A 25,648-nucleotide genomic window follows, 5' to 3' on the forward strand; every position below is an offset into this window, starting at 1 on the left:
TGCAAACTTTCTTCATTTTTTGGGGGGGGGGAACGGGAGAGAGGTGGCCAAGTGTCACATTTTTGTTGTTATTGTTATATTGTTAAAAATTAGGAGTCAGAAATCCTTGTCAATCTACTGCAAGGTCCCGTCTACAAGCAGATCCCAATCTCCTGTCCACCCATGGTCTACAGCAGCCTTTCCCAACCAGTGTGCCTCCAGATGTTGTTGGACCACAGCTCCCATCTTTCCTGACCATTGGCAATGCTGGCTGAGACTGATGGGAGTTGTGGTCCAACAACATCTGGAGGCACACTGGTTGGGAAAGGCTGGTCTACAGTATATCTTTTCTAAAATGCTCTCTTTAAAAGAGAAAATGCTATCCTGTTCCTTGTAAAGTCCCTTGATATGAGAAATAATGGAATTTGGAAAAGAAAGGTGAACAGGAGACAGGATATTTCATATTTTTTAGAAAAATAATAGATCAATTGTGCCAATAAAAAGTGTCAGCAAGCTTCGGAATTGTGCGGAACTTTTTCTCAGCCCAGAGCAAGATTTCCCATGACACTGGTTGCAAAGATTCTCCCATCTCTTTCAAATAAAACTAAACATTTTATCATGGAAAGGATAGGCATCCCTTCTCTAGAAAGCAAGTTCTTATGGCAGTGTGTGGGCAGGGACGTAAGGAATAGGAGGGTGGTCTTTTAAATCCAATGACCCTGGGTTGTTTTATTTTGTATATTCTGTATATAGCCCTTTAAAAAAATGTTACTTTTTAAGATACCTTTTGTTACTCACTTATTTCTTAAAATATGTGTTTATGATAAGAATATTTACCTTATTGTTCAGCTGCAAAAAAAATGTTTCTGATCATCTTTTTGGGGAGAATTAGAAAACCTAACTTTCTCTCCCCCCCCTTATCTTTTCCCATCCTAGGTTTATGACAGGCTGCAAAAGCATTCTGCTGTGCACTACGGTCCAGACCTCCACCAAGACTTCACCAATGACACCTTAAAATCACGGCACCAGCAAAAAAGCAACAGCCAGCATCATCTCGACTGGCCGGTAAGCTCTGAATCTGGGTCAACTCCCCCAGCCTGCTTCATTGCGCCAGAGCCAAACCGAGAAACCGCTGGTTCCTCCAAGATCCCTGCTTCGGAGCCTGCTGTATCTTTCAACAAGTCCCAAACTAAGAAATCCAATGCCAGCAACACCTGGGGTCAATTGTCAAACAGTAATAATAAAGACCTTGCAGCGTGCAGTGCAGTCCTGGGGTCAAATTCTCTGGGCTTAACTTCTCAGCCAAACAGTCTGTCTGATTGCAATGGTTTTTCACCACTAGCGAGTCAGGAGGGCCAAAAGGAAGCCCTCGATCAACCCACAGGCAGCACAAAGAAAAAATGCAGTAAAAAAGATTTAATCATCCAAAACACAGACATCGAATGGGTGAAAAATCCTCAGAAGTCGTTTGAAGCCAAAAGCCATGACAGCTTGGAAGGGAAAAAGGAATTCAGTGCAACCAAACCATCACCTCCTAGGCAAAGCCCAAATTCCACCAACAGTACTGAAAATGATTCGAGTCATGTACGGATTACCATCCCAATCAAGACTCCAGTCGTGGAGCCGCCTGGTCACAAAAGGAAGAAACGGCAGTCTGCAAAAACTGTTGTTGACAAGAATGTCCCAGAGAAAACCCCACCTTCCGGACATGCTGTGAGCAGCGATGTAGCCAACAGGACTAACTCACAAGCAGAGGTGTGCAAGAAAGATGTGCGAATCACAAAACAAGGGAAAGCTGTTGAGAGTGAGCCTTCATTGGTACCAGTGGAAAGCAATGAGTTAGCCAATAAGTCTCCCACTACCAACACCACCAGGCTCAGGAAGTCTGCAGTTGTGACATCTGTTTCAGTTGCAAGTGATATCCCAACACCAAGCAAGCACCCAGAGGTTCAGCACCCAAAGTTTGCAGCAAAGCGAAGGTGGACTTGTAGCAAACCTAAAAATGTGGTACGGGAGCCTTCTCTAGGCCTCCCCGAGAAACTGATGGTAGAACCTCCCTCAGCTTATCCCATAACACCATCTAGTCCTCTGTATACCAATACAGACAGTCTTACTGTGATTACTCCCATCAAGAAGAAGAGGGGGCGACCAAAGAAACAGCCTTTGCTCACTGTTGAAACCATCCATGAAGGAACATCCACCAGCCCAGTCAGTCCAATCAGCCGGGAATTTCCTGGCACAAAGAAGAGGAAGAGGCGGCGGAACTTGGTGAAGTTAGCCCCAATGGCACCAGGGGAAGATAACAGCTCTATCAGCGAGCTGAAATTTCACAAGAAGGTTGGCAAGCTTGGCGTACTGGATAAGAAGACCATCAAAACTATCAACAAAATGAAGACTCTCAAGAGGAAGAACCTTTTGAGCCAGATCTTATCCTGTTCTAGTAGCATAGCTTTGAAAACAAAAACCCAACCGCCAGCCAATATAGGGGCTCCGACCATCGATGCCAGACTAGGGAAGCAAATAAATGTGAGCAAGAAGGGGACTATCTACATCGGCAAGAAAAGGGGGAGAAAGCCAAGATCTGAGCTGCAGCCCCCACTGGAAGAACCGAAGACAGCCATGAAACATTTGAGGCCTGTATCCAGCCAGCCAGAAAACCCAGCAGTGCCTTCCACCTTGCAGTCACTTGTGGCATCATCACCAGCAGTTGCCCATCCACTTTCGACGCAGTCTAATGGCAACCTTAGCCCCGCCAGCACTGAAACAAATTTTTCAGAGTTAAAGACTATGCCAAATCTACAGCCCATCAGCGCTCTTCCCACAAAAACTCAGAAAGGAATTCATGGCGGGACTTGGAAGTTGTCCCCGCCCAGGCTCATGGCGAATTCTCCATCCCACCTTTGCGATATAGGTTCCCTGAAGGAAGTCACGCTGTCTCCAGTGAGTGAATCCCACAGTGAGGAAACCATACCCAGTGATAGTGGGATAGGTACTGACAACAATAGTACTTCTGACCAAGCGGAGAAGACTTCAGAATCTCGCAGAAGATACTCATTTGATTTCTGCAGCCTGGACAATCCAGAGGTCATTCAGTCTGACACCAGCACTAAGAACAGGCATAGTCACCGGCAGAAGCATCTCATCGTTGATAACTTTCTCGCGCATGAGACCATGAAAAAACCAAAGCACAAGAGAAAGAGGAAAAACTTGCAGAACAGAGATGATCTCCAGTTCCTGGCAGACCTGGAAGAGCTCATCAGCAAGTTCCAAGTGTTCAGGATTTCTCACAGGAGCTACACGTTTTACCATGAAAACCCGTACCCCAGCATTTTCAGGATTAACTTTGATCATTATTACCCTATGCCATATATCCAGTATGACCCTTTGCTGTATCTCCGCAGGACCTCCGACATGAAGTCTAAGAAGAAGCGTGGTAGACCTGCCAAAACCAATGACACCATGACGAAGGTGCCTTTCTTACAAGGGTTTGGTTACCCTATTCCCAGTGGGAGTTACTATGCACCCTATGGAATGCCTTACACATCAATGCCTATGATGAATCTTGGTTACTACAGTCAGTATCCAGCTCCTTTGTACTTGTCTCACACTCTCGGCTCAGCTTCTCCGTTCATGAGGCCTACTGTGCCTCCTCCCCAGTTCCATGCAAGCTCTCACATGAAGATGCCCAATACTGCCAAGCATAAAGTAAAACATGGTGTTCACTTGCAGACACCTGTGGGCATGGGCCTTGGGGATGTGCATTCTTCACTGACCTCTCCAAAGGTTGCAGGGACAAGCATGCCCAGTGGACGACTTCACAAAAGGAAACACAAACATAAGCACAAACACAAGGAGGAGCGGATATTGGGGGCTCACGATGACCTGAGCAGTCTCTTTGCTAGCAAGGCCACTGGCTTCTCCAGCCACTCTGTCAGTGAAAGATTAAATGTCTCAGACAAAGACCTCTCCTTGTTGGCTGAGAAAAGCAAGCATAAAGAGAAGCAGAAGCACCAGCATTGTGAAACCGGGCACAAGGGTTCCAAGAGCAACTTTGAAGTGGATACCTTGTCGACGTTGTCGCTCTCTGACACCCAACAGTGGGTGCAGAGCAAGGATAAGAGTAACTCAAGCAATGATCCCATTGACTCTTGCATGAAGAGGTACTCTGGGAACACTGAGAGCAGTAGGTCCGAGTCCCTGGACGTGTTTGGAGAGATTAATTCCTTGAGCGAAAAGCGGGACATTGACGGGAGCGGGAGCAAAAGGAGGAGCTTTGAAGGATTTGGGACCTACAGGGAGAAGGACCTTCAGACCTTCAGGACAAGTAGGAAGGACCGGAATTCCTATGACTCCTCGTCCGGTTCAGGTAAGAACCTGAAAAGATAATATTTCGCTCCATGCAGGCTTCTATGTATTTATGTCTGTATTTTCCTTGCAACTGTTTTAATGCCTGTTATTTGATGTTTATTTACTGCATTTTTGGATAGTGCTCTTCTTCTAATGTACTCGAGGTGGTTTATTATTTAAAATTAGGGATGGGGAAAAATTTGATCCAGTTTGCATTTAAAGTTGAATCTGTCAAATTCGCACCTTCCAAAACAATATGAGAACAAAAAACAGCCATCAGTCAAAATTCACACTTATCTGAATTTTGCAGTTCAGTTCTACCACCAAACAAGGTTAACTAAAATGCATATATTAGGGGAGAGTATGCATAAAATGAATATATTAGTGAAAATATCATACAAAAATGCATTATATTAGGAGAAATTCCTTGCCAAAAATGTATGCATTTGTTAAAACCTCATACAAAAATATGTTTATTAGTAGAAATTTGCATGAAAATGCTGAAGAATTTTCATGAGGATTTTTTTAAAAAATGCAAATTGCTGCAGAAACGTGGAGAACTGAATTTAAAATTGGAACAATGGTTTACAATGTCAAATAGCCACAATGGGGGGGGGAAGGGATGGAATGGAAAGAAGAATATAGACAGATACCTACTCTCTGCTGTTGCTGCTGCTGCTGCTGCTGTTGCCATATACTGAAGTTGTGTCATGTCCATGTGGAATGGCCACTGCAGGAGACAGTTCCGGGATGGAGGAGCCAAATGGTGTTGTCCAAACTGATGGACAGCCCAAGTTGCTGGCTTATGCTTGCAGACTGAAAATTGATGCTTCTGCCAGGGGTGGGTTGAGTACTTTTAAACAGTACAGTGAGCTCACAGTGCAAAAGTCCAAGTGCAGCTAAATAAGTAAGATATTTGGGGAGGGGACATTGCTCGGTAGTAGAACACATGGTTTGAATGCAGAAGGCCCCAGGTTCAGTACCTGGCATTTCCAGGTAGCAGGTGCTAGGGATGATCCTGAACCCTTGGATACCAGCTGGCAGTCAAAGTAGACAGCACTGAGCCGAATGGGTAAGTCCTCTGGCTCAGTTTAAGGCAGCTTCATAAATTAATTTGCGGTTCTACAGACAAATCCAGGCAAATAACTATAGTTCCATATGTGTCACCTCCTCCAGTAGCCCTATTGGGTACTTTGTTTGCATGTAAAATCTACACACGAGCAGGTACAGTGGGGATGAGCATGCTGTGGAAGACGGAGGTCTACAATGAGGAGCCTACTCTACTTTTGGACACACACACATGGGGGTTATAAATCATGCAGGGAGTGGACACGAGTGGCGGAGGCTCCCTGCTTCAGACCTCTGCCCTCCACAAATTGGAGTTGGGGGGGCCAGGGGAGTGGAAGACTCAGAGGCTGGGGCATAGTGCGTTCATCCCTGCACTCCCACCTGCTGCGGCCTCTGTTGCCGCTATAGCCTGGGCCTGCACAGCCAATGCCGCCAGAGCCACTGAGGCCTGCATGGCTGCTGTTGCTGGAGCCTGTGTGGGTGGTGCCGCCATGCGGCTGCCGCTGCAATGTAGATTGCCCACTCTTTGCTGCCACACCACACACCCCCACTGTCACAACACATGACGGCGTTATGCACACACAGAGGCTGATTTTGGGGAACTGTGGTTGTGTCACAATTCCTGTTCACAAGTGCTGATACTATGTGCGTAAATAGTTGTACACACAGACGTCAGGGTCAAAAGTAGCCAATACCATCTTGTTCCTTTCCATGTGTTCTGTCTAGGTGTGAAGAATGATGTGAGAACAAGCCTACTTCTGGCTTTTGAAAGACGGTTAGAAATAAGAAGGTCCCTCCTGGATCAGGCCAATGACCCATCTAGTCCAGCATTCTGTTCTCACAGTGGCCAACCAGATACCCAATAGGAAGCCCCCAATCAGGACTTGAGCACAACAGCACTCCCCCCCCGCAGTTTCCAGTATGTGGCTTTCAGAAGCATACTTCTACCAACAGTGGAGGCAGAACATAACCACCAGAGTTAGTAACCAATTATCTTAGAATCATAGAATAGTAGAGTTGGAAGGTGTCTATAAGGCCATCGAGTCCAACCCCCTGCTCAATGCAGGTATCCAAATCAAAGCATTCCCGACAGATGGCTCTCCAGCTGCCTCTTGAATGCCTCCAGTGTCAGAGAGCCCACTATCTCTCTAGGTAATTGGTTCCATTGTCATATGGCTCTAACAGTTAGGAAGTTTTTCCTGATGTCCAGTCGAAATCTGGCTTCCTGCAACTTGAGCCCATTATTCTGTGTCCTGCACTCTGGGATCATCGAGAAGAGATCCCGGCCCTCCTCTATGTGACAACCTTTCATGTACTTGAAGAGTGCTATCATAAAGCTTTGAACAGCCTTATCCTCCACACAAACGGAAGTACTTCTTCACACTCCCAAACGAATTCACTCCCAAAGGATCTATCTAGAGGTCTTAAGGCCAGAGTAGCTTACCCAGTCTTCCTTCTTAGAGGATAGGCAATGAACCTCCGAACAACAGGAACATCTATCTTAGAATCATAGAATCATAGTAGAGTTGGAAGGGGCCTATAAGGCCATCGAGTCCAACCCCCTGCTCAATGCAGGAATCCAGATCAAAGCATTCCCGGCAGATGGCTGTCCAGCTGCCTCTTGAATGCCTCCAGTGTCGGAGAGCCCACTACCTCCCTAGGTCATTGGTTCCGTTGTCATATGGCTCTAACAGTTAGGACAATTCTTCATCTTCTATGAATTTACAGTAGAATAAAGCTATCAATGGCTTCTAGCCACAATGGCTATATCCTCCCTCCACTGTAAGAAGCTGTATGCCTCTGAATAACAGTTGATGGGAATCACAAGTAAATGTGCCAGTTCACACATTTATATGTACTTGGGAATGGTTTATTTGTTTATTATTTGATTTATATCCCGCCCTTCCTCCCAGCAGGAGCCCAGGGCGGCAAACAAAAGCACCAAAAACACTTTAAAACATCATAAAAACAGACTTTAAAATACATTAAAACAAAACAACTTTAAAAACATTTTTTTTTAAAAAAAGCTTTGAAGACATCTTAAAAAGAGGGGGGAGGGTAAAAGCATGTTTAAAAAAGGTTTAAAAACATATTAAAAAGCAATTCCAACACAGACACAGACTGGGATAAGGTCTCCACTTAAAAGGCTTGTTGAAAGAGGAAGGTCTTCAATAGGCCCTGAAAAGATAGCAGACAGGCCTGCCCTTAGCATGTGCAGGGCCTGAGGCAAAGGCGTAGTTGGGGGCCCCCCACATTCTTTTTCTCTCTATATTATATATATATTGAGAGAGAGAGAGATTGATTTTATTTATGGATGTATGTAATTATATTTAATTTACATATGAGGATGACAGAATTTAATCATGTCTGTAAATGTCTGGCTGCTTTGTTGACGGGCAATTACATTCGGATTAAAATTAAAATAATACAAATAGAAACTATATATTTATTCTCAACAATTTATTTTCCTTGCTTTCACTTCTGCAAAATCATTAATCATCTTGTCCAAATCTAGATCTTCACACAATTTATGTTCTATTGATAATAAAGTCAAATTAGACAACCTTTCTTGAGACATCGTAGTTCTTAAATAATTTTTCAATAATTTCAGTTTAGAGAAATTTCGCTCTGCTGATGCAGTGGTAACAGGAATTGTCAATAAAATTCTTAAAACAATAGTGAGATTTGGAAATGAATCATGAACCTTAGAAACCAGGTTTAAACATTGCAGTGGTGTCACATATGATAAGTTTTCCTCATTGCAGAAAATACTACAAAACATGAAACACTGAAGTCAGTGGGAATTACTTTCAAAGGAAAGGCTGCAGCTTAGTGACAGAGCACATAATTTGCATGCAAAAGGTCCCAAATTCAATCCCGGGCATCTCTGTGGGGGGCTAGGACAGGTGCCTATCTGAAATCCTAGACAGCTGCTGCCAAGCCCAGACACCAAATGAACACCCCCAGCCGGGTTAGTGCTTCCCTTCCCTCTCTGTTGAGACGTTTTGTTTTGTTACTGGGGCGTCTTGGGGATTTGTTTTTCTCTTCCCCAGTGATTTCCCGCCCTTGCTCCTTTGCTTTGGGGGCAGCGGCGGCTGCTGTTCTCAAACAGGCAGTACCCCGTTCTTCGTCCGCAGAGCCCCGTTTTCCCAAGCCTAGCTCCTATACCTGTCCTCATCGCCAGCTCCTATATCACTTATGCGGCGGCGGCAGCAGCAGCTTTTTATTTTTGGCTCCCGGGAGCACAGCTTTCCCTAGCCGGTTCTCACCGCCAGCTCCTTTACCACTCAGGCGGCGGCGGCTTTCTATTTTTGGCTGCCGTGAGCGTGCGGCTGCAGCTCCCTTTTGTGCAGCTTTGTGAGCAGCTCGCCTGGCAAAAAACCCTGCAGCGAAATTTTTTCTTTTCTAGCCTCGCTGCAGCTTCGGCCGTTGGAGTTTGTGGCTGCGCTGCCCCCCCCGACTTGCTACTGCGGCCGTGAGAGGGAGGTGGCAGCTGTTCCTTTTAAGTCTGTGGCTTCTCTCCTGAGACCGCAGCGTTTTTTCCCCTGACTCAGCAGCCACTCTCAGTTTTCGCGGCAGCGGCTTCTCCTGGCAACGTACGGCCGCCATTGCTTCTCACACAGATCGCCAAGCGTGGCCCCCCCCAAAGCGCGGGGCCGGGGGCAACTGCCCCACTTCCCAGTGCCTAGGGGCGGTACTGATAGCAGAGATGGTGCCTGTCTAATATTTAAGGGTAGGGAATTCCACAGGGTAGGTGCCGCCACACTAAAGGTCCGTTTCCTATGTTGTGCAGAATGGACCTCCTGATAAGATGGCATCTCCATCTACAAAATGGTTCTCCAACTACAAAATAGACACACACAAGAAGCCAATTGTGCTTAATGATTAGTGGATGTGTGTTTGGATATCAGCTTTTCTCTGCAGAATATATAGCAGGAAAGATTGGGGGGGTCACAGCCTCCATTTAAACTCATGTGCATAATTCACAATTATTGATGCTTTTTGTACCCGGATAGTCCATATATGGAACAAACCACAAGTGTAAAGCACGAGTAAAGTGATCAGGTGATACTGTCACATGGCTAGGACCTCTTCCGTCACCTCCCAGTTTCTCAGTTTAGCAATATATTCCACCCAATCTTTACAAATAATTAAAAAAAATAACATGGCAAATCTACTAGAAGGTGACTTTCCCTCATTGGCAATATCTTCCAAATCCCTGTGTTGACATTTGACATTTATTACTGCAGTTTTCAGTGGGTCTCCACAAAGTGGTAAATCCCACATCTCAGTTCATGGAAGAATATTCAGAGGAATTGGTCACCTCACCAAAACATCACTTAGCAGTTGCTTTGGTCTGTGAAAAATGTGTGCAAGTATCATGCCTTAAAGAACAGATTCTCTGCGAGCAAGAGAACCAATAAAATTGCAAAGATTCTTCAGAGGATTTAAAAATATGACAATTACTCATGAAGGTGAAAAAGTCGTCTTTGCTTCAGCCCTAACTTCACTGGTTTGCTATTCCAGCTTTTTTGAAAGCTGCATGTTTATTTTCATGTCTGCAAATATGTGTGGCTCTCCATGATCTAATCCATCAAGCTGCAGATTATGAGCTTGGTTTGTTCATTGTCAAAAGTATTATTTGGATGGAAAAGTCATCAGCGTTTAGCTAACCAGAGCCATACTTTGTACTATGCAAGGAGGAAAATAAAAATATGTTAAAACTAAAACAAGCCCTGCCAAGAAAATTTGGAGCCAAGAGTGCTCATTAAACTCTATGAATATCTGTCTGTTTATGATTGTCTGAGTCTGCAGCACAATTTTCTTTTGACTTTTGTCCTTACAAAGAACTGCCATCATTTGCTTCTTCATTTAAATTGCCTGTAGTTAGGACGGTTTCCCACATTACTCAGCAGGAAATCCTGATTTAGCCATCAGGTGTACACTCAAGAGGAGCCATTGCCAGCCCCACGCATGTATGTCTGTACAATGCATGTTCTTACAAATGCTTGTTTTGTGACATTCAGACTCTATATTTTTTGATGTACACTTTTAAAAGAAAACCTTTGCTATACACCTAAAAAATGTAATGTGTGAAGTAGTCTTTCAGCTGGTTTTAAGGTTTTCTCCCTCTCTCATAATACTAAGACAGAGTTGGAAAAGGTTCAAAAAAGGGCTACCAAGATGATCAAGGGGATGGAGACTCCCCTACGAGGAAAGGTTGCATCATGTGAGGCTTCTTAGTTTAGAACAGTGGTTCCCAATCTGGGGGCCGCAAATAGTAAAGAAATGAATTGTTTATTATTATTATTTTTAAAAAATAATCTTCACTCCCTGGACACTGCTTCCCACTGCTGCTGCAGATGACACCTCCCCTTTGCTCCAAACGAGAGGGGAGGACTTTTGCTGAAGCGCCAGAGCATCTTTCAGGCACACCGAGGGCAGGCATCTGCCTATAAAATACATGGCAGATACCACAGGAGGCTGAGGATAGAGATCCCAGGAAGAAGAGGCGATTACTATCACCGACTCCCATCTCCTCGCACTGCCGCTGCTGACGACGCCCTTACTCAGAACGAGAGGAGAGGGCTTTTTGTGGAGCGAAAAGAAGCAAGGCTGCTTTCCCCCTTCCTTCCTGGCAGCCAGCCTGTCTCCCTGGGGGGAGGGGTGTCACAAAATGTTTTGAGCTTATAAAGGGGTTTCCGTACTCATAAAGGTTGGGAACCACTGGTTTAGAAACAAGGTTTGTAAGAGGTGACATGATAAAGGTTTACAAAATTATGATGGCATGGAGAAAGTGGATAGAGAAAAGCTTTGCTCCCTCTCTCACAGCTCATGGACATCCAACGAAGCTGAATGTTGGAAGATTCAGGACAGGCAAAAAGAAAGTACTTTTTCATGCACCACATAGTTAAGCTATTTACTGCCACAAGAGGCAGTGATAGCCACCAACCTGGATGGCTTTATAAGAGGATTGGACAAATTCATGGAGGAGAAGACTACCAGACTACTAAGTATGCTGTCTCTGCTCTACCTCTGCTGTTAGAGAGGCTAAAGGCTTCTGAATGCCAGTTGCTGGGAATCACAAATGGGGAGAGTGCTAATGCACTCAGGTTCTGCTTTTGGGCTTCCCATGCACCTCTGATGAGCCACCGTGAGAACAGGATGTTGGACTAGACGGGCCACTGGCCTGATCCAGCAGGGCTCCCTTTATGTCCTTAAGGCTACTTTGAAGCACCAGGTGATGCTTAATTTCGGAAGAAGTGATAAAAAGTAAAATCCGAGGCCCAAGCTTGTGAGGGGGCTGCCCTTTGGTATGGAAGGTATCCATTGGACAGGTATCATTCTCTACACTGTGTGTGCAGGTGGGGTGTGTGCTCTGGCCCTTTCTGACAATTGATGGACTTCCTAAAGCTGGGCTTGAAAATCCAAGTGAGGCAAAGTTCACTGCCATCTCTAATGAGCACTTCTATAGCTCTTCCAAGACAAAGGTATTTAAGAGAGATTCCAAACCTGAGAACATTATAACAAAAGATGCGGAGTGGGATAAAGGTTTCTACTTAAAAGACTTGTTGGAAGAGGAAGCCTGTCTAATATTTCAGGGGAGGCTGCACAAGACAGGCACCATCTCTGTTGTCTTTTTGGCCTTCCTCTTCCAACAAGACTTTTAAGAGACCTTGATCACAGTCTGCACCCTCATTGGAATTGTTTTTCAGCTGTTTTAAAGATCTTTTGTTTCAAAGATGATTCTAATATGTTTTCATTGTTTTATCACTTGTTGTTTGCCACTTCGTTTGGGAGGAAGGGTGGGATATCAGTTTAATTAATAAATAATAGTAGTTGTGGGGTGTTATTTGAAAAGGAAGTTAGAGCAGATGTGCAAGTTCTGGATGGAAAAAAGAGTGTGCATCCTTTCTCTGCAATTTCTACTTGGGATATCAGCACAACAGGGATGTTGCAAAATTCTCCATCTTCTTGAGCACCCTCTTGTTGTAAAGTTCAGCACTCTCTTGAGGAATAGCTAGTGCTTAAGGGAGTCTTCCAAACTGAAGGCAAGATCTCAAGCAAAAGTTGCCAGTTCTAAAGTACCTGGAATTTCATGAGAATTCTGAAAAGCTGAGCGATGATCAGAAGCCGTTAAAGGCACTTATGACAAACTGCAAGGCAAGAAGACAGATGGCAGAGCCACACTGTAAGCCTGTCTTCGTAACTGAACTGACAGACAAGCAAACCACCGAATCAAACAGTGATTGAATTGTGACCATCTTGCCTTTCTCCGTCAACTCCCTCCTGCTCTGGTTGGGGAAAGTTCATGAAAAAGTCCATCTGAAGGAGGTTCCAGACGAACCCCCTCATGCATTAAAATCACACAGTGAGGCTGCTGTGCAGACTAGCCTCTCCTTGGCCACGTAGCCTGAGAAGGGCTCCTATGCATGTATCAGTGTACAATGTACATGCATAGAGCTCCTCCACACAAGGGAGAGGAGATAATGACGATGCCACTTATACGGCAAAATGATTTCTAATTGGTTTACAACTAAAAAACCAATTACAAAATACATAATGAATTAAAATGCACAATAGCAATTGGATCAGAACATTAAAACAGCCTTAATTAAAGCATACAATAAAACAACCCAGTTAAAAAGCATGACAAAACAGGGTTGTTGTTGTTTTTTAAAAAAAGAACAGTTAAAACAATAAAATCAGAAGTTCAAATTCAGGGGAATGCTTGCCTAAACATATTGACCCAGGACATCCCTCCTTGCATTCAGAAGTGCTATGCATTTATGTCAGTATGCATGTAGGACCGTCCAGACACATGGCCAGTAGTGTAGTGGCAAATCCAGAACTGGAGGGTCTCTTCATGAGAGTCATGCCCTCTCACTTGCTGGCTTGCTCGCTGCCATCTCCGCACTCCTGAGGCGTGCCTTCCCCCACAACAACAGATATCCCTAGCAGTCGATAAGCATGAAAGGGGAGTGTATTAGCTACTGGGAAGAATCTTTTCAGTGGCTCACTCACCTCCTTTGACTGTGATCAGCTTCAATCAGCAGGAAAGGTCAAGGAAGTATGTTAGAAGGTTCTCTTCAGTGGCTGACACACTCCCTTTTTATGCTGGTTGACTCATAGGATGCTGGAGACATAGGAACCCTGCTAAGACCACCACCACCACCCTGAGACCCTGGATGACTACCCTCCTGAACATGGCCAGTGGTCTAACTCACACAGCCTCCAAGTGCATGTTTTTAATATGTGACACGTAGCTAGAGACACCTAACTAGAGGGCACTTTGAGACAGGGATGGTCATGAGTGAGTGGGGGCCAAGCAAGCCACAACAGTGTTCAGTTGGCTGGTACCTGTCAGTTCACCTGTGAAGGCAGGCTTGAAACACTATAAACTCATTCTGAACTCTGTGTGTTTCCTCCGTCTCTCCTTCCATTTTCCTCATCTCCTTCCCTTCTTTGCAGGAGGAGCAATAGCAAATTGAGTATTTCTTGCACTTGGATTAATGCTAATTGCACAAGTTTGCAGGAGCCCAGATCACAGAGACCAAGGCAGTGTTAATTGACTAGGAATGAAAGGACAATACAGCTGGGGGGTGAGAGTTGATAATGAATTAGAGAGCGTTTTTCCCCCCTCAAAGTCACTGGTCTAAAACCTGTTCTGTGATAACATAAAGCCAAGGAAACATTGACATCACTGTGATGCTACAGACAGATCAAATGGGGGTAATCACTTAGCCTCTCTAAAGGTGAGCCTACCTACTTTGCAATTTCCTAAACAGTATGCAAACCAAACCACAGCCATCCTTCGAAATTCACACGTCTCTGAATTTTGCAGTGCAGTTCTTCAGCCAAGTCATGTGTACAACAGTGCATATGCTGGGGTGCATAAAATGCATATATTAGTGCAAATAACATGCAAAAATGCATTACATTGGGGGGAAATACTCTGCAAAAATATGCATATTAGCCAAAATTGCTTACAGACATGTGTATATTAGGGGAAATTCTTTCTAAAATGCTGATGAACCTTCAGGAGGACTTTTTTTAAAAGTCGCAAAACTGATGTGGAAACGCAGAGAACTTAAGACTGGAAAAACCCAAAACTGACAGATCTGTCCATCCCTACTCCCGGGTAAAGCAAATGGAATACAAGTTGTTTTCTTTCTTTTTCCTTTTCGGTGTAGTTCTGCTGCAAACATCAGCTCAGCACGCTAACACAATGAAAAGGGCACGCTCACTGTTAAAGAGGGACATATTAGAATAGGGGTTCCCTGATAAGATGGGTGGATAAAAAAGGGGCGGCAGAAGAGCTGTTGCCACGGGGAAGAATAAAATAAAATACAGGGACAGCGATTTTCCTATAGATCACGACTTTCTTCACAGAAGGTCCCAGTTCAGTCCCCAGGGCAGCTTCTAGTAGGTGTTGGGAAAGAGTGACTCCCTTCCTCAGGTGCTGAGCCAGTCTGCCTCACTCACATTTCAAACAGTTTCATGTGTTCATAAATCTCCCTGGCAAGGAAATCTTGCAGCTGACACTGCCTCAAGCGACTATAGAGGTATCCAGACAGCACCACCCCAATGAGGAGGGTTGCAGGGTTGTATGCATTAGCCAGCCAACACCCCTGCCTTGCCAAAGCAGGCAGAGCCTACACCACACCATCATTCTATGTTCAGCCTATGCAGGTACTGATTTACATACGTAGACCTCCTCTGCATGAGATGGGAACCTGGTCCAGTCAGTATCGATGTAGAGCCCCTTCACGTGCCTGAAGATGCACAGGTGGCAAGGGTGTTCCTACTGCCCTCATCAGTGCCGGGTTGGGGCTGGCTCCCCATGAAGACTCAGGATTCCTCCTCTTTCATTCTTTCAACATGTGGATGGGATCATGTGAACCTCCGTAAGTGTGTTCTTCCATCGTGGGTTCTCACCTCAATGGCTTATCGGTGGGAAAAGCCAGCAATGTGGACAGTAAGGATTTGTTCCCTCATAAAAAAGGTGAAATGTGAATCAACCATGAAACTACCTCAGATTGTCTCTTTCTTGAGTCCATCATCTGTCTTGGTCAAGTTATGACTTATATTTCTGAAAACTCTCTAGATGAATCTTTGGTTAAGCAGAGGGAATTGTTACTTGCCTTTAACTTGCACAGTGTACTCTTACGTTTATGATGTTTTGTGTTCTGGTACTGTGTTGTTGTTGCTGCTGCTGCTACTAATAATAATAATAAAAAACTTAGAACAGCAGGAAGATCATATGCAGGTGATTTATTGGTCACCTCCAATAGTTCAGTTCAAGTATGTAATTTTAAACCATAGATCCCCACAGTATAACGCAAGGGAGGTGGACATACTATATCAGATGTGATGAGAGAGAAAAAACAGAATTAAGCATAAATCGACGCAAACTAAATGTGAGGAGGAAATAAAAAGAAAGCATAAATCAATAAAAATGTCATTATCACCAGGCAGTTGTCCCTACAGATGGCATAATGACTAAACCATGCTCAACCAATTTACCAAGATTTAAATTTCTATCTTAAACATATTTCCAGTTTTAATTTGTAGGTAATTATTAACCATAATAAAGCATACAAAATAAAGTCATTGATCGTTGAACTGATCAGGCTTCTACTATTGCCTTTTCAAATTCAGGTCATGCTTTTGGTACCACTATTGAGAAGGTAGGAACTCCTCTCAATATCTTGATATCCTAGCTAAAAATCAACAAATCTATCTTTTGATACGCTGACCAATGGTTACAATTTTTTACAGATCAGCCAGATATTTTACCTCCAATTGGTTGGTGGTGCAGCCCCTCTTAAAGAGGGCCTTCCTTGTCTCTGAGGTTTTCGATAACTACCATCCAATTGCAAATATTGCTTTCTTGGGCAGGTGATGGAGAGGGTATTCTCCAGTCAGCTGCAGATGTTCCTGAATGAAATGGATTATCCAGACCCATTTCAGTTTGGCTCCTGGATATCATACTGAAACAGTCTTGGTCCCTCTGATTGATGGCCTTCCTCGGGAGATAGATGGGGGGAGTGCTATCCTATTGATTCTCCTCAGCCTCTTTACAGGGTTTGAGCAACTCTGTGGGTTGGGAATAGGGAGTACTATGGGTTGCATTCAATGCATCTCTAGTTGCTAGTTCTGTTAATGCAAAGATTTCTCCTTGTGCAATGAAACATTCTCCCCCTCCTCTCCCCCTGTGTGCTCCCTAAAACTTTCTGGGTTTTCCCTCAGCTCTCCAGAGCAGATTTGGGAAGTGTGCAGGGCACGTGCAGGGGCAGGAAAGGGAGGGATGTCTTGTTATACTACTGCTAATTCTTGCACTAGCACAATTATTTGATTGAATACCGCCCTGTGTTATGGTGGTTTCACTCCAGTCTTCAGGAGTACTTACTAGAAAATAGCATGAGGAACTTCTGCTAGTCCTCATGGCATTTGTAGTATGGGGTTTCACAAGGTCCCATCTTATCTCCCATGCTATTTAACATCTATAGAAATTCCTGGGAGGTGTCATCTGGGGATTTGGAGCATAGTGTCATAAATATGCCAACAATACACAGCTCTGTCTCTCCATTTCATTTGAAACAGAAGAGGCTATACAACTGCTGGTATCTTGAAAGGAGTGATGGGCCAGATTAGGGCAAAGAAGGAGAAGCCGACAGATAAGAGAGGCACAGAGGTGGGTGTTTCCCAGGTTCAGGAATCAAGTGGACAACATGTCCTCAACAGTGTAGCAAGCCCCTTGATGGAAGTGCTACATATTCTGAAGGTACTGCTTAATTCCATACTGGACACTCAGGTGGCTTTGGTGGTGAGGAGTACCTATGTCCAGCTCTGGCTACTTCATCAGCTGTAACCATTCTTGGGTCAGGATAACCTGGTTTCAATTATCCATACCCTGGTAACCTCCCATTTCAACTATTGCACTCTACATGGAGCTTTTTTTAAATACAATCTGAGAGGGCCTTCTCAGTGGTGGCCCCCAAATTATGGAATGATCTCTCTGATGAGGTGTGCCTGGCGCCAACACTGTTATCTTTTCGGTGCCAGGTCAAGACTTTCCTCTTCTCCCAGGCATTTTAGCATGTGTTTTTAAATTGTTTTTATATTGCTTTAAATTTTAAAATTGTGTTTTAAATTGTTTTTAAAATATGTGTTTTAAATTGTATATTTGTTTTAATGTTTTTGATTGCTGTAAACCGCCCAGAGAGCTTCGGCTATGGGGTGGTATACAAGTGCAATAAATAAATAAATAAACTAACTACATTTATGGTACTCACAATTCTGGAGATGTGACAACATTTCGGCATCTTTGAGTACTGCTCCTAACCGTTCTTATTTGGGCAGGCTTTCAGGAGCCGAGTTTAACAAAATACACATATCATTCAGGGATCCCCATCAGGGAGTTGCAATTGGCTGCAGTGCCATATAAAGGGCATGTTCAGTGACAAAATGAGATTTGATTCTGAGTAAGGAGTGTTAAATCTCTCCCACTGAAATCAATAGGACTTAAAAGTGATTGTTGTCAGCTGGATCATACCCATAATTTATTTATTCATGTTATCTGTGCAACACACCTTGGTATGTGGTTCTGCTGCATGCAGACAAATAGATGGGACGGTTTAGGAAATCTTCTGATGAATTACAGTAGGTCCCCAATCTTCCAGTCTTTGTGGTTATGCTCCATGAAGCACTTTATAAGCATATGGAACACTCTTTGCTACACATTTCTGTATCAAGCCCCACACCAAGCTTTGCTTCATGTTCAGTGCACATAATGCATGTGGTACAGGTTAAATAGAAGCATGATATTCCCACTGCAATTTTCAGAAATGCTTAATTGCTCCCTTGGTGTCAGTACCACTTAAAACAGGCACTTCTCTCAAAGCCTTGAAACCGTTACCTTTTTGCTAGCTTTCATCCCTCTCTTTTCCTCCTAGTGTCTGATGGTAATTGGAGCCAGGCAACTGCAGCTCATGGAAAGCCATATTTGGGAGAACGCTTCCATCTCCTTCTTAATGTTGGCACTGATTCACAAGGCAAGCCCTGTTGCCTTGCAGTGGACCCCTTCCACCCAGTCAGAAAAATCTGTGGGTATTGCAGTTCACCCCCAGAAAGGCTGGGTGGTCCCAGTGGATGTTCTACCTACTACAAAGGCCTTGGGTGTTTTTCTTCTTCTTCAAAGTTTTTAAAAAATTGGGGGAAACAGTCTGCACCTTGTTTAAGTAAACTAAGCCAAGCACTCCCACATGCTTAAAAGTTCAGTGAGATCCCTCCTCCCTTGAAAATGGAGTGGGAAATTCAGTTCAGCATTATCTTCCATCGTTTTCCGTAAACAAACACAGCAGTGAGCAAGGAAATGAAATGTCATAATCAAGGCCCTGTTTTACTTACCTAGGAGACTTTTTACCCTTTTCTTCACCTGAAAAAGGCTCCCAGAGCTGTTTACAGTGATCAGCAGCCCCTGCCCTCAGACTTTCAGTTAAAAGATGGGACACAAAGGGGCAAAGGACTGGGAAGAAGGAGAGAAAGGGGGGGAAAGCAAAGTTGGGTGCTAGTTCTTTGTCACAAAATCCATTGAATTGTTCTTTCGAGCAGGAAGCAGTGAATCAAATTCCCTGCAATTGCTGCTTCTATGAGCCAATGGACGGGGACAGGTTGGTCTCCTTCCGTGGTGTTGGAGGACGTGAGCAAACTCCTTGAGCGAGTGTGACATGTTGCTTGCTCCCTCTTGACCATTGCCCATTATTGCTTTTGAGGGGGAGGAGTTAAGAAGCTAAGAAGATCTCTGCTAGATCAGGCTAATGAGCCATCTAGCCCACCCTCCTGTTCTCAGAGTGCCCAGCCAGATACCCAGGGGAGGCCCATGTGCCGAAGCTGTGTGGAACAGTGCTCTGCTTGCTTGTGATTCCCAGCAGCCTGGCATTCAGAGGCACACTGCCTCCAACAGGCAATTTTAAATTGTTTTTTAAAAGATGTATTTTAAATTGTATTTGTTTTTAGTTACTGTAAACCGCCCAGAGAGCATCGGCTATGGGGCAGTATACAAGTATAATAAATAAATAAACTGTATGGGTGGGTTCGAGGAGTGGTAAAGGAGGAGGGGGGTGATTACAGAGATGGAAAAACAGAAAGCCATCCGGCCTCTTCTTAAATACCACCTGCATCCTGTTGTCACAGTAGCCAACCTGATGTCCATGAGAAGCCCACAAGCAAGAGTTCTCTCCCCTCCTGGGGCTTCCAACAACTGGCGTTCAGAAGCATACCAGCTCCGACAGTGGAGGCAGAGAATAGCCTTCATGGCTAGCAGCCATTGGTAGCCTTGTCCTCCATGAAATTGTTCAATCGTCTTTTGAAGCCATCTCACATTGGTGGCCATCACTGCATCTTGTGGGAGCAAATTCCGAAGTTTAACTATGTGCTGCTGTCCGAAGAAGTCCTTTTCTTTTGTCTGTCCTGAGTCTTCCAACATTCAGCTTCATTGGATGTTCCTGAGTTCTGGTGTAATGAGAGAGGGAGAAAAAAAATCTACTTTCTCCATACCCACTACCTCCCAAGGCAATCTGTTCCATTGTTGAACAATTTTTATACTGTTAGGAAGTTTCTCCTAACGTTTTTTCCACCCGTTTGGTCCAGTCCTCTGGTCTGGAGCAACAGAAAACAAACCATTTTTCCTGAGGATGCCCGTTGAGTTCTTGGCAGAGGAGAGATTTGAGCTGGCGTGTTCCTGGGTTCCAACTCACAGTTAGGACCTCTTTGAACTCTTGAGTCTTTAAAATGTATAGCTCTGGATTTTGTGTACGTGTGTGTGTGTGCGTGCACACACCTAAAAATGTAAAATATGAATGTGACAAACGTGTGTGAAAATAGTGTGATAAAAGTGCCGGTTGGGTGAACCCTCGGTGGCTCTTGGTGTGTGAATCTGCCCTTGGCCATTTCATGACACCACCCCTGAGCATCTTACAGTATGATCTTGCATAATGTAGCATCAGTGCAGTCTGTTTTGTTGATGTACCCCTGTGTTTAAACATCCTGCATGCAGTTAGCAAAGATGTTTGTTTTATATCATTGCTGTGGGTCAAACATGTTTCCCCTGCATAGGAGAACTCCCCTAACCTTCTAACTCTTGTGCTGCTTTAAAGCTCAACAAAGGGATTTCACAGGGCATATAAAATTCACCAGAAGGATCATTGCTGCGTTAGTTATAGATACGAATAGCCGGAAGAAAGCACCAGTTTTGCCCTTTTAGTAGCTAGAAATGCACCAAATCCATTACACGTACCCTAATATTTTACCTTAGAAGACTAAATTGCTGCCTGTGTTATCTGTCCAGGAGGATGTTATAGATTTTCCCTTGCCCTCTCCCTAGCCCACTTGCTTCCAAGGGAGTTTTTAAGCAGTTTCATTTCATCCAAATGGCATTGTTTACTTGATGAACATCGCACTCCTCCCAGAAAATGGCCCATAGCATTATCTTGCTTCTGGAAAGGCCTTAGAAGATAACGCTTAAATAGGAATAACTGTTTGCAAAGCTGGCTTGCATATGCATTGCACCCCCATACAAAGAAAAACAACAACACACAAATTACCAGCTGTACAGGAGGTGCTCCTAACCTAAGAGAATGTTTTCTGGAAGTTTTCCACTATTTACCTAAAATGGAAAAATTGCAGTTTCCATCATTTGGTCTCACTTGGACTGCCTGCCAAGGCCAGCGACAGAAGTCAGCGTCATCACCAGACACCCTGTCCCATGGTCCTTCCAACCCCTGGAGCCTCCTCAGCTGGCTGCTGCAGCTGGTCCCCTTCCTCTCTGAGCCAGCGAGCAAGCAGCAAGGGAAACAAGGAAGCAATGACTTTTGTTTGCCTTGTCCTCTGTTCGTGGGAGGTGTTGCGGCTGGGGCCCAGAATGGGCTGTGGCAAGAGGGACAAAGAAATAGTTCACAAGGATTTAGGTGATGATGATGATGATGATGACGACTCCTATTTAATCTATGGATCACCTTTTACATGTGTCTCAATGCACTTTAAAAACATAACTTAAAAGTAATTAAAGATAGGTTTTAAAAAACAATACCTAAGGCAGAGACGTTGGCCCTATCTCCACTATACATTTAAAGTATCATGCCACTTTAAACAGTCATCCTGGGAGCTGTAGTTTACTAAGGGTGCTGAGAGTTATTAGGAGACCCAGATTCCCCTTACAGAGCTGTAATTCCCAGGGTGGATTAACAATCAATCCCTCTTCCAGGGAACTCTTGAGAACTACAGCTCTGTGAGGGGAACAGGGTTATCCTAACCAGAGCTTGGAAAAGTTACTTTTTTGAACTACAACTCCCATCAGCCCAATCCAGTGGCCATGGTGGCCGGGGCTGATGGGAGTTGTAGTTCAAAAAAGTAACTTTCCCAAGCTTTGATCCTAACCACTCTCAGCACCCTTAACAAACTGCAGTTCCCAGGATGCTTTGGGGGAAGCCATGACCTCTTAAAGGAGTGTGATACTGCTTTAAATGTGTAGTGCAGATGGGGCCTTTTTCATCAAACAAAAATGCCTTCAGTTGTTTCCAGAAAGTACAGATAGTGGGCATCTGTCATATCTCAAGAGGGATGCTGTTCCACAAAACAGCATAACTGTGATTATGATTAATTATTTCATTTATGAATTGCTTCCTATAAAGTATTTAACACAATTTCACAACACAATAAAACCATGTATAAAACAATTGCATATATAAAAAAGAATATGGCATGCAATGCACATACCAACGGGGATAAAAATCTCTACTTAGAAGGGTTGTTGAAAGAAACAACTCTTCAACGGGCACCAAAAAGGCAATAGAGACGGCTCTTGCTTGATATGTAATGCGAAGATGGTGTGACATGATGGCCAGGGCCATTATACTAAAGGCCTGATTCTGACATAGTGTGGAATAGACTTCCTGATATGACAGTATATGCAGGATGCCCTCTCCTGCAGAGCACAGTGATCGGTTGGGTTGAGACAATCTTTTAGGTACAATTAGAAAGAAGTTATTATCAGAGAAGGTGCTTAAGGACTTATAAAATACATATAAGGAAAGACTATGAAGTACAGGTGGACCCACAGTTGGTTATAGAATCATACTCAAAGAGCACTTAGCAGTGGTTCTTTCTCAAATTGGGGGGTGGTAATGAGCGGGGCCCAGTGCTCTTCAACATTTCATGAACGACTTGGATGAGGAGGTGAAGGGAATGCTTATCAAATTTGCAGATGATACAAAATTGGGAGGCACAGCTAATAATCTGGAAGACAGAAACAAAATTCAAAGGGATCTTGATAGCGTTGGGCTGAAGACAACAGAATGAAATTTAATAGGGATGAGTGCAAAGTTTTACACCTAGGAAAAAGAAACCAAATGCACAGTTATGTGATGGGGAATTCTTGGTTCAGCAATATGACATACAAGAAGGATCTTGGAATTGTTGTTGATCACAAACTAAATATGAGGCAACAGAATGATGTGGCTGCAAAAAAGACAAAAGCTATTTTAGGTTGCATTAACAGAAATATAATTTCCAAATTGCGTGCAGTACTAGTTCCCCTCTATTCGGCGCTGGTTAGGTCTCATCTTGAGTATTACGTCCAGCTCAGGACACCACACTTTAAGAAGGATGCAGACAAGCTGGAATAGGTTCAGAGGAGGGCAACAAGGATGATCAGGGGACTGGAAACAAAGCCCTATCAGGAAAGACTGTTTAGCCTTGAGAAGAGAAGACTGAGGAGAGATACGATAGCACTCTTCAAGTACTGGAAAGGCTGTCACACAGAGGAGAACCAGGATCTCTTCTCGATCATCCCAGAGTGCAGGACACATAATAATGGGCTCAAGTTACAAGAAGCCAGATTTCAACTGAGCACCAGGAAAAGCTGCCTAACTGTTAGAGTGGCACAACAATAAAACCAATGACCTAGGGAGGTGATCTCCAGCACTGGAGGCATTCAAAAGGCAGCAACAGCCACCTGTCAGGTATGCTTTAAGTTGGATTCCTGCATTGAGCAGGTAGTCCTCCAACTCTACTATTCTATGATTCCAATATAAGAGAAGGCTCTGAAGGGCTTATGAAATACATACAAGTGGGAACTTTGAAGAATAAAGCTGTAAGAGGAAAGGCTGAAAGGATGTAATTAAAAAAATGAGTGATCAACATTCGATGATAAGTTTTTGACACTGTCTTCCTGATTGTCCTGTATTTCAACCCAAACCTATTGCTTGAGAGTAAAACTAAAATTATTCTTTATAAAATATATTTACATAATTGAAAGCTGAAAGGAAACCAGGACAAGCTGTCCTTTGGGGGAATTTTGATTTTCTTGCCATTTTGTTTGCTTATGTAAAAAAAATAATGTTCAGTGATGTCTAGGCTCCAGGAATGCATCTCCTCATCCAGCCCACAAACTTCTGGCAGAATACTAATGCTACACAGAATGTTCTTTTAGCGTTTTTTCCCTCCCCATTCCAAAAGGTATAAATCACAATGTTTAGTTTTTGCGAATTGAAGTATAGACTTTGTGCTATACGTCTGCCACTCTTTCTTCTGGCTGAAGGTTTGACACTCCTCCCAAAGAAATATGGACGATCAGCTCGCCACTGTCTGGCTTTGAACACATTTACAAAACCTCAGTCTTTAAGCCCCCAAAGGAAAACAGAGACAGCCTCTTAGGTTCTCTTTGGCTGTTTTGCTGCTGTGCATTTTCTAACTCTCATAAAACAGAGCGATGCTTAGTGCTAGGCCCTGCTTCTTTATGTGGCCCAAGCTGTCCTTTTCTCCCCAGATTCTGTGGTTCTCAATTTTTGCAAATGTCTTATTTAAACACCTCCAAGCATCTCAGGCTGTTCTGACTTACTAGGAAATGTCTCCGTTCCTGTTTGATAAAATAGGCATCTCTAGATCCATGCTGAGGCACCTGATGCACTCCAGATGTTGTCGGACTGCAACTCACATAATCTCTGACCGTTGGCCATGCTAGTTTAGGCTGATAGGAGTTGCAGCCCATCAACATCTGGGGGGGGGGAAAGACATTTCCCCACCACTGTTCTATTGTCTTCAACTATTCCAGAACCAGGGTCCAACTTTACCCCCAATCTGCAAGGTAGAAGCCATTTTTTAAATTTTTTACAGGGCCATGTTCAACTGAAGGAGCTACCAGGCAAGCAGAAATGGTTGCACTGATGGAACCATCTCCTTAATGCTACGTTGCCTACAACCCATAGAGTTTTAAACCTAGTTTCATTTTATCTGCCTGTCTTGATGCACCTCTTTCTTTTTCACTCTCTCCATGTGATAAGACTACTGTCTCTCCCACCACCACCGCCATCAGCAAGGGTGATAAAGTGGATCCTAAACCAAAGAGGAATTAAGGTTGGGTTCCAAGATTGCAGTGGACCAGGGCTCCCAAGCTGAACATATATGCAAACCTAAGAAGATTGTGCCTTCTACCGAGACCCAGTGGGCCATCTGACTGGCAGTGGCTTTCCTAAGACTGGGAGGGCTTTCTGAGCCTTGCTATCATTCATCATTTTAACTGGACCTGGGTTCTCCTGCCTGCAGGTTATGTGCCCCCTCCACATGCAGAGCAAGGGTAAGGATTCAAGATTCAAACACAGCAGGATTCCAGATACCAAAGGTGTAGGTTTTAGATAGGTGGGAATTGAACCAATCTGAGTAGCTTCAGTGTGGTGTAGCGGCTGGAGTCTTGGACTATGATCTGAGTCCAGGTTCAAATCCCCACCCACTCAGCCATGAAGCACACTGGGGGAACTTGGGCCAGTCACTATCCTTCATTCTAACCTATCTCACATAGTTGTTGTGAGGATAACATTGGGAGGGGGAGAAGCTTGTTTGTAAGCCACCCTTGGAGGAATGACGGGATAGAAATGCAATAAAAAGTAAATAAATAAACACCAGCGTTCATGTGTCTGAAGTTTCCCTTGCAAAATCCTCCTTTGGATTTCCTAGAATCCAAAAAAAAAGGGGCATGGATCAGTGGAGCAGTTACTTTGCACACATAAAGAACCAGGACCAATCTAAAAGGGACTTTAATAGTTTGGGATATATAAAGCCCTATACAGCTTTGGACTAGGATACCTGAAAGACCATCTTATCCCTTATATACCCAGTCGATCACTGCGCTCTGCAGGTGAGGGCCTCCTGCAGATGCCATCTCATCAGGAGGTCCGTTCCACACAACATAGGAAGA

At 44.0% G+C, this 25,648-nt stretch overlaps 1 protein-coding gene across 5 annotated transcripts in view; it reads left to right on the forward strand.

Moving 5' to 3' along the window:
* SETBP1 (SET binding protein 1) overlaps nucleotides 1-25,648 on the forward strand; it is a 351,819-nt gene that overhangs the window by 233,949 nt on the left and 92,222 nt on the right. For 4 of the 5 annotated variants that reach the window (XM_061613538.1, XM_061613531.1, XM_061613544.1 and 1 more), the window contains exon 3: nucleotides 916-4,345. In XM_061613538.1, coding sequence (XP_061469522.1) covers nucleotides 916-4,345 — 3,430 coding nt within the window. Of the gene's footprint in view, nucleotides 1-915; nucleotides 4,346-18,353; nucleotides 19,430-25,648 lie in introns of those variants that run through there. The other variant, XM_061613557.1, reaches the window with a different exon arrangement.

The sequence above is a fragment of the Rhineura floridana genome, chromosome 1 (assembly GCF_030035675.1).
Source record: "Rhineura floridana isolate rRhiFlo1 chromosome 1, rRhiFlo1.hap2, whole genome shotgun sequence".
Classification (NCBI taxonomy): Eukaryota; Metazoa; Chordata; class Lepidosauria; order Squamata; family Rhineuridae; genus Rhineura; species Rhineura floridana.